Source organism: Magallana gigas, chromosome 8 (genome assembly GCF_963853765.1).
Source record: "Magallana gigas chromosome 8, xbMagGiga1.1, whole genome shotgun sequence".
NCBI lineage: Eukaryota > Metazoa > Mollusca > Bivalvia > Ostreida > Ostreidae > Magallana > Magallana gigas.
In genome coordinates, this window is record NC_088860.1 from 43,827,050 (window position 1) to 43,838,333 (window position 11,284).

Below are 11,284 nucleotides of genomic sequence, written 5' to 3' on the forward strand. Positions count from 1 at the left end.
GATAAAACTAACAGAAAATATGCAAAACAATGTTGACTAACAAATAAAATCTTAACCATTAATATTATAGTACTACCAAAAATATTTCAGTGGAAAACAAAATCTGAAAAATATAGTCCGAATTTCCTCTGTTTTGCTAAAAGTCAAACTTTGTGAGAGCCTAATTCCGAATTAATTTTGATAAAAATATCGATTGTTATGTCAATAATAATTCAATTGATAAATACTTTTTGTATTTAAAACAAATTTTACTCCTAAAAATGAACTTTTTAACAATCCAGATTTGATCATTCAAACCCTGAGTAAACAACGTCCTTAAATGATTTCAATTTCTACTTCTATACAACATTTGCTATGGATATTCATTCAGTTAAATCGTGATTTTGCTTTTTATTTGTAATTTCAGATTCTTTTTTTTATGAAATATATATTTTGGTATACAATTTAAATATAACATTGAGGGAGAGAGCAAGATTCCAGTTCCTCGAGAGCAAGTCGGCTTTGCCTCGGGAAATAGACTAGCTTCAGAGGATGGATATATATGGGTCAATCAAAAAATACGAAGACAATGTGGCTGTCAATCAAATATTTTTCATAAAAATCACAACTAACAGATTGATAAATGCAGTAACACTTCTTATTTTATTTTTTGGTTAAAGAAGTTTTATTCAATTTGATGAAAATGTATTTTTGTTATCCGATTTCAAAAACAACATGTTTTGTCACCACGGCGTACGGTCACGTTTAAAACATGACGTCAAGATGACGCACGCACAGTTAATAGAAATACCCAATCTTTACATAACGCTTGATGTGCTTTTCACCTTACAATTAAAAAACGGCAATATATTACTTGACAATTTATTTGTTCACATTTGTTCGTACAGAAATAAAGTGTGTCAACATCCTGATCATACCAAGGTTTACTTCTCAAACAACATAACTATATTAATACTACTGATACATTTTCATTTTTTTACAGCTGGTAAATCAAACTAGTTTTATCTTTATTTATCATTTTTACGTAAATATTGTTTAACTTGTTAATAGCGATATATATGGTATGCATATTGATGTTTGTTTTTCATGAGTTTGTTCTTCATTTTCCTTTAAGTTTTATTAATACCATACTATTTTTTGAATTCCAATTCAGTCCAACTGGTTACATTGAATTTTGATAAAAATATGGTCCAATATGGTCAAGTAATATAGGAAACAAATATTGAGAACGATGAGGCAAAACATTATCAATGAATTAAACAACCACAATGCAAGGGTTCGAAAAACACCAAGACACAGCCATGAAAAAATGACAATTAAGCAAAGGAATGACAATGAATATATATTTAGTTACAATATTTCATGTACATGTATTTTAAATTAAAAAAAAAACTTTTGATCGAATGGTGATCCGTTTTTCTAGAATGGCCTATTCATCAATAAAATAATGATAAAATAACACGGTCTCTCCCGGGGACTCTTTGTTAGGGGAATGACACTAATCTTGAGCAAAACAAGCAACTAGTGTAACTGTTACGCTCTGTAAACGACTTTTCGTGTATTTAAAAACAAATAATTATGAAAGAGTTGGAATTCGAGAAAAACAAACTGATATTAAAGACATAAAGTACGAGTTTTTGTGAATGTTGCAGAATAACCTCCAAAGTCGAGAAATGTTGTTTTGAAATATAAAAGCCGAGGCGTTCCGTGTAACCCCAACGGTTTTTATAGTTATATTTACATGTCTATCGATCAAAGGAATCAAATGCAGACGACAAAATTTTTCTTTGGATTTTTAATACTCTTTACTTTATTATAGAACAACTTTGAATCATATTTCTAATATTTTAAGGGCTATTTAATACGATTATAACAAATACACGTTATATATTTTATGTAAAAACACACAGTGAAAATGTGCTAGGGAGGTCCGAGGAACAGCCGCGTTGATCTCTTAGAAATAAGCATTTGAGGCAATACACATCGTTTTGACTGGAACTAACACGTGGAATTTACATGGTTTTAAAACATTTTACGGTCTGAAGATGTACTTTCATGATCAGTGCGAGACAAATAGGTATTTCTGATCTGATAATTTACTGATGACGTTCGTAGTATATTGGAGAATAAAGTCCGCGACATCTCTTTGATCTCGGCAATAACTGTAGTAGAATAATCAATAACTTTACAATCTGACAAATGCACAACCATTCATTGAATTTGAATAATTGAATGAAACCAAGGCATGCATTTTTACACTAAAGCTGGTTTATTTAAAAATAGTATTTGATGTCTTTAAAGTTTATTGAGATTTTATACCATTGCATGACACTACATATCTTTTCAACTTTTTATTAAATTTTTTATTCAATTTATACAAGATTAAACAATTTGCGATTAGAAAATAATTATTCCTTCTAACTGTTTTTGATTGACCATGTTCATTGAGGTGTTTAACTAAGTTCCATGTGGGAAAGTGAATTTAGTAAACATTTTTTTTAAAAACAATTACATACTAATTGAAATTGTTGTTTTGAAATTTTCTTCTAACAAAAAATTTAAGTTACAAAAACGTTTTCTTATATTAATTGCACATATAAAAATATAATAGTTATATTAATAAAAATTATAATAATATAATAAAATATAATAAGTTAATGAATTGTGGGATGAATCTTCATTTTGTAACCTGGTCTATGCTGTATTAATAGAATCCTGCTGAATAATGCTTTCATAAACCATCATGTCAGGCCTTCTAAACAGTAGTGAGATCTGTTCAAAGGTTTTCCCTTTCGTCTCGGGAACCCTTCTGTATATGAAGTTTAAGAATATAATCAACAGCACCACAAACGGAAGGAAGGAGTATTGATGAATTGCCAGCTCCTGAAAATGTATTTTTCAATTCAATTTACAAAGTGAATGAGAACAATATTACTTTATATATGTTGGTAAAATACAGGTCAACAATATTTCTTAAACAGCTTTTTTGTTATCGAATGTGATTTATGTCTAGTAAAGATGAAAAATAAAGTCAACAGAAGGAAAAGGGTACGTATCGAAATTGTTATTTATGATCAACCATGACCCCTTTTTTTCCCATGCATACGTTGAAATCAAAATTTAAAACAGAGCCGTATAAAAAATACTTACATTCAATAAAGGGAAAACTAGTCCAACTGTGAAGTTCGAGAACCAGTTTACCATGGTGGACACGGAAATTGCCGCTGATCGCGGACCTTGCGAAAAGATCTCAGCAACCATAAACCATGGTATTGATCCTGAAGTAAGAATGGGAGATTAATTCATTGAGAAATGACTGCAATGTTATAGTTTATCGTCATCGATAATCAAACTAATATAAATCATTTCAATATGACGTTACTAAAAAGTATGATTTAATTTCAAGTTGATAAATATTTATATACAGAATATGAACAAAAATGTGAAAGAAAATTAAACAGAGAGATAAAATTAAAATACAAATGTACATTTTACATAGCGTTAATTAAAGTGTGTTCATTCAAAATCAAAAAGGGGAAGAATAACTTTCCTATTGCTATCAAACATTAGGTACTGTGATGAAATTGTATAAGTGTATATTGAAATATCAAACATGTTTATTTTATGTGAATCATGAATGAATTAATAGAGATGAAATATTTAAATATATTTTACTGAACACACCTGGACCTGAGGCAAATGCAATAATGTAACATATCACAGACACGATAGCTAGGTAAGGCAACCATACAACTGTAATGTTCAGTTCCTGTAAAAAAACCAAAAAACATTTAATGGTTTTTAAGAATCATTTAATACTGTTAGTCAATGACTAAATCTCGAACATGTTTAAAAATATACTACGACATAAGTGCAACATAGAACAAGACTTTTCGTTACTGTAGTGGTAAGACTTCTATTATAGTGAGGTAATGTACAAAGAGAAAATAGGTGTATATCGCTTACCTACGCAACAACGTCCGACTTAAATTTAATTGACAAAATGGCTTCACTATGATTATTTATTTATAGAAATATGATATCCTCTTTCAAAAATGATGTCAATCTGACTATAAGCGTTGTTGCATGGACATATTTTAAAATTCTCTTTAAACACCTGCTTTTTTACCTTTATATTTTATCTTTGAATTCTTTATGGGAAAAAAAGGAATTTCAACACCTTTGTTTAACAGATGTGTTGTTAGAGTATATGTTTGCCCTTATTGAGATTGGTATTTTTTTTACACAAACGCAAACGTCTATACACAAAGACACTCTGTATTAAGTTTTGAAAATGAATTTATTAATGTCAAAGATGTTAAAAGTTTATAAAATAGGAATGGAAAAACAAACGTGTACGTACATACAGAATCTAGAAGAATTAGATTAGAAAAGTTTAAAAATTTTACGTACATGTGGACTAAAAACATGTATTCGTGAGGCAAACCTTTGTAGATAATCAATTATGTCAGCTATCAACAGCTTTTAATTGGTTAACAACCATCCAGTAAAAATGGATATGGTTAAAGGAATAGTAAAATGATCGCATGATGTATAAACAAGAACATAAAATGCACTGCGCAGAAACTAAAGTACAGGTGGATATCAGTACCTCGGATATCGGTTATCTTGAATAGCCCGTAAATATCAAGTTTTAACGTCTGTCCCGATTGCATTCTCTAAATAATTCATTTTTAAAATTATCTTTTACTTGACAACCTCTCAAATCTTACATTCCATCTAGGCTTATAGATAGTAAAAAACATAAATGCAATCTTATAAACAAATCTGTTTTAGGTGTCTGACATTTGATAAAAATAGATAAGACCAACAAAACTCCTTTCTTTAATAATATATCAATTTTACTACCCTACCGTTAATCATTAAGTAAAACTATATATGATATGAGTTAAATATGGCCCCCATAATTCGCCATTTTTTAAGTGTTTCGGGTACAATAAAAAGTTAACTTCTTTTTTAGAAGAGTTGATACAAAATATATTTTTCATATATTTATTTGATTTTTTGCTCTCACTGGCAGTATATGACGTCAGAAGTGACGCTATTTTTAGAATTCAATCAAAATCAGTCAAAAGTTGACATTTTTCTTATCTTTTTACGAATGGTAAACATAGAGCGCATGCTTGAACAAGATTAATTTTTTGTCACTTATAAGTCTTGGCTAGATACATCTCTGATTAAAATATTTTGTTTGTTCAAGAATGCGCTCTATGTTTTCTGAAAGAAAAACTGCTTGAAAAAAAGCTGTTTTATGTCTTTACGATGTCATATTTCTATATTGTGGGCACTTGAATCAAACGAATATTATGTAAACACATCACATATATATTTGAACTAAAAAATCAAAGAATTACAGTAAAATGATGATGTTCATTTTAGGGGCCATATATAGTCCTTTGCTTGCTTGTTCTTAAGTGCCAAAATTTAATTACGAGCAATGTACTGTACTTACTTTGATAAGTATTAGAGACAGAGCAAGAATAGCACTGAAGATTAGTAACCCTCCCACTCCGACTAACAGGAGGGTACGGCGTCCGACTCGATCCATAAGGAACGCAGACACTAATGTCATAACGACATTGACCCCTCCTGTTGCTATGGTAGCATACTCAGCCCAATGTGCACTTAAACCAGCTGTTTTAAAAATTTCGGTGGAGTAATATATCACCTAAATGGATATGAAAGGAAGACATGTGCACTGCTTAATTTTTCTAGTCCAACATTGAAATGGAAGAAAAATGTTTTTTTTAAATACTGAATGGTTAGAAAAATACTTAAAAAATTTAAAGAATAAAATAAAATAACGTCTGTTAATTTATCTTTGATAGAAATATCACATTAATTGTTAACCCCAAAAGAATGTTTGTTCTACAGTAGAATTCGACATGGTGAATTTGTATAGACATTTCTTACAGCGTTGATGCCACTGAACTGCTGCGTCAGTTGTAGAACTACGCTTATAGTCAACGGCTCTCTGAAAAATTTGTTCCGGAACAAATCCATGAAAGCAAACTGAAATAGGGAGAGAAAACAAGTTTTTTTTACAAAACTGTCTTTAAAAAAATACCTATTACTGTTAGTTATAATTTTATCCATTATGACGAATATGAATGTTCTCATATTGATTTGTTATGTCAGTCCAGTATAATAATTCGCAATTATCATCTTTTGTTACCTCTGGCATCCTCGTCTGCGTCTCTGCTTCCCTTTTCATTTCATCCATATCCTCTCCTACATCTTCAGTTTCCCTTAACCAGATTAGAGCTATCAAATAAGTAATGAAATATTCATCTTTTTTGTGTATAAATGTTTAATCGTAATAAAAAAGAAAACAATTTTGTAGAATATGCAATGTTTTGAAACAAATAGAATAACTCATTGAAATAATAAAACATTAGATACTTTATACCCATGATGGAATCTTTATTTGCTGAAAGTCATTAAACCTTACTATTAGGCTTCTGACCTTTTTCAGCCTTGTTTTCATCCATTGCAGTAAGCATTAGAAATCGCGGAGATTCTGGACACCATGGCAGAGAACACAACATTATAACTATTGGTACAACAGTCGCTCCTTCAATTCAAAAAGTAATTATACTTCCTCGTGTATTTCTGGTCTTAGTAAGCATCTTATTAAAGCTATTTTTATATAAGTCGCACCTTCAAATTCAAAACTATTCATGAAATAATTTTGCAAGAGTAATCACAGCATCAACGATATCGTTATAACAGTCGTACCAACATCTTTGCCATGAAAAAGACAGTCTCGCATTCATGCCATAAAATAACACATGACATATAATAATAATTTGTTGCTCGTTATAATTCACTGAAAACATATTCAGCAAATTTATCCTTTCGTATAGCAGTGATAGTTTATCATAATGTAATGAATATGGCTTAATACAAATAAAAAAAACAAGTACTGTTTATACTTACCCAAGTCGCATGGCCAAAGGTCTTTAGTTCCCATGACAGAATCCAGTCCCAATATTTGAGAGACCAGAATGCCTATGTTGATGGCTAGCTGGTTGAAGACCCCAGCAAATCCTCTCAGAGACGTGGGTGCTATCTCCATCAAGTATAACGGGGCAGCCCCTGAGTTTATTCCTTATTTTTTGGTTTAAATTTAAAAAAAAAATAGCATGTACATGGCAGTTATAGACATTATATAAACTCTTTGAGACAAAATGATTGCATGGTTTTATTAGAGTGGATGTTATTTTCCTTTTCATAAAAAAGAAAAATCAGTTGAATAAGTGATAAAAAGATTCTGCATTATTGCGGGAAAAATATCAGTAGTAATTTATTTAAAAAGTATCATAATTAAAAAAAGTTAAGAAACGCAAGATCGGTTTTTCCTTGTGATAGGAATCCATGATAAAAACAATAGTATGAACTGTTGTCAGTATGATCACGATTTTTTGTGAATATCAATGCAAGTTTGTCAGCTTTGGAAAATATTTATGTTATTTCTTCTCAGATATACGAAATGATAATTAACTACGCACAGAGAGGTGTATATTTACAGTACTTGATAATGGTAGATTTGTAAGTATACCTGCACATATCCCGACCAAAAGTCGACCAGCTATCAACATTTCATAGGAGTTTATAAAGTTAGAATAATACATCAAAGCAGCTGATAATAAATGCAAAAGGTTGTTTCTCAGCAATGCTCCTTTTCTGCAACAAAAATTCCTCTATTGGGTCAAGGCAAACTAATTATTGGCATATATTTCAGACATGATATTTCAAATCAATAAAAAAAAACCTCATATAATATTTGTATTTCATTATATTAAAATCTCCGAGTAGTCTTCTAGTATGCATTGAAACACAAGTACTTGGAAAGAGGTTTGAGCTACCTTCCGTATTTATTGCACCAATACCCTGCGCTGAGCCCCCCAATCATTCCACCCAATGCAAAAACAGAAACGGTAGTGGCCCAAAGGACTGAGATGCTTATGGTACTGAGGTACTTTGAGGAGTTTGTTCCTTGTCTCTTGTTGTAGCTTGCGTTGTAGAAATCTTTGATTATCTACAAAAAAGGCATAATAGGTACTTCTAATATATTCACTTATATTAAATAGAATACAATTGCTGACTGTTCCAATGATCCATGTACAGTCGTGCGCATATGGTACTATCTACGAAATATAAACCCTTTATTCATTACTAAGGAATGATAAGTTGCTCGCGTTCACTCATGCTGTAGTACCAATAGATGCGTTTAATTCCGGAGAATTAATCATTGTAAATGGCAACACTTTTCCACATGAATACTAGTGTGTATACAATGTTTAAGGAGGCTGGGTTGTCATCAGATCAACCAGACCACCTATAACCATTGTACACTTAAAAATAACGTGTTTAATCTATTACTTCTTATTTTCTTTGAAAAACACATATTGCAGAATTTAAATTTGAACACATTATCATATTATTTACTCTCTGTATAAAGTTCTAGTCCTTAAACTTTAGCTGACCATTAAAAATACTTTGAATTGACATTTATTTGTAGAAGCATAAAATGAAGGATATACAGTTTAAAAAATATCACACATTCCTTCTATGCCTATGTAAAATGGAGGCGTACTGTTCATCTGAACCTGAACACTATTTATTTCACAACGATTGATAAACAAGTTCTACAACTTATATTAATATCTCTCGTTGGCACGGATGTCAGCGCGAAGGGGTCATTGTTATGGGAAGAAGCCGGAGTACCCGGAGAAAACCCACATACTGTTGCTGGTGTATTGACGACTCCGGTGTTGTAGCCCAACATAAAAGACGAGCCACACACGCATGCTGCTATGGCAAATGCAAGGTTCTTTGTGTAGTGCTGAAATTCAAATTTATTTTACAGGTGAAAAAATTAATGAACAAATCAAAGCATGTTCCATCTTATTCATTATACCACCATATATGCTGTAAACTTAACAAAACCTGTTTTTCCTACCATTTCGTTTCTTTACCTCGGCAGATTTTAGTTTTAATTTTAAATTACCAAACATCAAACTTTGAAGAATATGCATTGTAGCATATTTTTATAAACAAATTGAAATATATGCACTACAAGAAAGAAAGTATGTGCTATCAGAGAAGATTATTTGAACTATCAATATAAACAAAAAAGTAGATATCTAAAATTTTTGCTTTCATATTTTTGTATAAATAATGTATGTCAATATTTGGAGAGTTCTTAATTGACGAGAGCAATTTAACTTTTGACGAGGCGTGTTAAGACATTTGCGCAGTATTCTGGTACATGCACACACACATCTTTACTCTTCCTAATAACAGTTTATAGATACTCGCTTACTAATTTAATTTGTTGTGCATACCTCACGGTCGACGCAATAAGCAAACTATCCAATTAATTTTTTGGCATGCTTATTCCGACATTAAATGATACTATGTGTAAAATAATATAATCAGACAGTTATATATAGAAATATGGTATTGAATCAACCTTTTAAACTTCAGATATAAAAAAAATGAAAAAAAAATAAGAATGATGAATTTTTCAATGTGTTCTTGTAAATCGCAAGAATTTTTTTTTTTGGTCACGTCATAGGAACAAATAAATTGAACGGTGTTTAATCATATCAATCTGAGGTGTGGTAATAAAATGTTTGTCACTTACTGATATCTACATGTACTAGGAAGTCATTTTTATATCTGTTTTAGGTATGACTAAAATGTCAATATGATATGATAATATTTAAAAAATTGTCCAAGTGGAGAAAGATATTGGACATAATCAAATATAGTCCTCAATAGATACGAGTACCTGACTTTAATTTTATAAGTATAGTAATAATAAACAGTGCAGTTAAACAGGTAATATTTTAAATCCGGGTTCAATAAGTGAAATATTTATGAAAATACAAATTTTTATTAGAAACATAGTTTTCACGCTTTAAACAGTACTGCCTTATAGAATGGTCAATGGTGGTAAGTAGCTAAGTGTAACCTTGCTGATTTTCTAGCGTTTTAATTTAGATATGCAGCAAATGTGTGAAAATAACTCAAAACATGGTTTTCTAATAAAGTGCTTTTTCAAGATGAGATTAGCAAATTTTACACTACACTCATTCAAACTATTTCCACTATTGCTGTTAATTGAGATATTTTAAAATAGTTCTAATTATTGGGGAGTAAATAACAAAAAATCGGGCACACAACATTAGTACAATAACGCATAATACAAGCTGATACATGTATATATATGTGCAACTGCATGGTTGTAATGTCGATCAGTTACGTTAGTTTATGTTGAATAACACATAATGTATTTCTTTCATTATTAAGCACATTTTATGTGACTTAAAATCTTTAAAACATCAGCTTGACATGCGGAATTTGAAAATTTGAAACACATGATTGTATAATTTTAAGCAAATTCTTGCATTAAAGAGATAATTTAATAATGAAACTTTACATTGCATTTTGTAAAATTAGTGATCGGGAGTTTGCATAGTGAGAAATCATTAAAACCGCGGGATTTTTCTTCTTGGCACAATCGGTAAGTCATTTAACTATTATTCTCAAGTTATATATCACTCATTTCCATGATGTATGATAAGTATATCTACATGCGAGCGTAGTGAAAAAAAGTAATGTTTTAAAGAATGATAATAGAAATACAACCTTGATTTTTTTTTCAAATTTAATGTTATTTAATGTACGTCTTTAAAAGCTTCCAAGAAAGGCGAAAATGAATTCAAATTGAGCGCTGTTGAAAGATTATATTATTCAAGTATTCATAAATACCCTAAAACGAGTAAACTGAAAGAGATTGCTAAATCAATCCAATAAAAGAAGTCATCTATACCCGTTCTGTGGCGACCGTCACGTCTGCATCATGTGCCCCTGTTATTAACGTTTGTTTCTCTTCAGTGTTTTCTGAATTGTGAATTCCTCTTCGGAAACCAAGCAACGGTTGTTTTTCCATACTCAAGTTAGCGTCACACTTTAAAAGTGGGGACGTTAATTACTAAAGTGTGTTTTCATTTAATGGTTTTGTTGTGGTGGCAATCACGTGTCACTCATGTGACTTTCATACCGTTCGAATGTATCTAGATGACACTGCTATGCACAATAAAAATATCGGCAATTTTTACATTTACACAATTTAGTGTAGATCTTTTTTACTTAGAAAAATATTGCACAATTGTATTTTTCCATACGACACGAGTAAAGTTAATGTGTTATTGAATTTATCCTAATATTCAACATTGCAATGGAATGAATA

At 30.6% G+C, this 11,284-nt stretch overlaps 1 protein-coding gene across 3 annotated transcripts; it reads right to left on the minus strand.

Annotated features, from left to right (window-relative positions):
- Window positions 1-703: 703 nt before the first annotated feature.
- On the minus strand, window positions 704-11,065 carry LOC105330675 (solute carrier family 2, facilitated glucose transporter member 3). 3 transcript variants are annotated; one of them, XM_066070129.1, is made up of 12 exons: window positions 10,865-11,065; window positions 8,771-8,869; window positions 7,890-8,062; window positions 7,583-7,707; window positions 6,961-7,119; window positions 6,488-6,595; window positions 6,197-6,285; window positions 5,935-6,033; window positions 5,474-5,689; window positions 3,685-3,769; window positions 3,151-3,278; window positions 704-2,883 (listed from the first exon to the last, which is right to left on the minus strand). In XM_066070129.1, the coding sequence occupies exons 1-12, from the start codon at window positions 10,982-10,984 to the stop codon at window positions 2,695-2,697; spliced, it is 1,590 nt and encodes a 529-aa protein (XP_065926201.1). In that variant the 5' UTR covers window positions 10,985-11,065; the 3' UTR covers window positions 704-2,694. The 3 variants fall into 3 exon arrangements, with proteins under 3 accessions (XP_065926201.1, XP_065926202.1, XP_065926200.1); XM_066070128.1 differs by having other exon boundaries at window positions 705-2,883; window positions 6,961-7,131; XM_066070130.1 differs by lacking the exons at window positions 5,474-5,689; window positions 5,935-6,033 and having other exon boundaries at window positions 6,961-7,131.
- Between the last annotated feature and the right edge of the window lie 219 nt (window positions 11,066-11,284).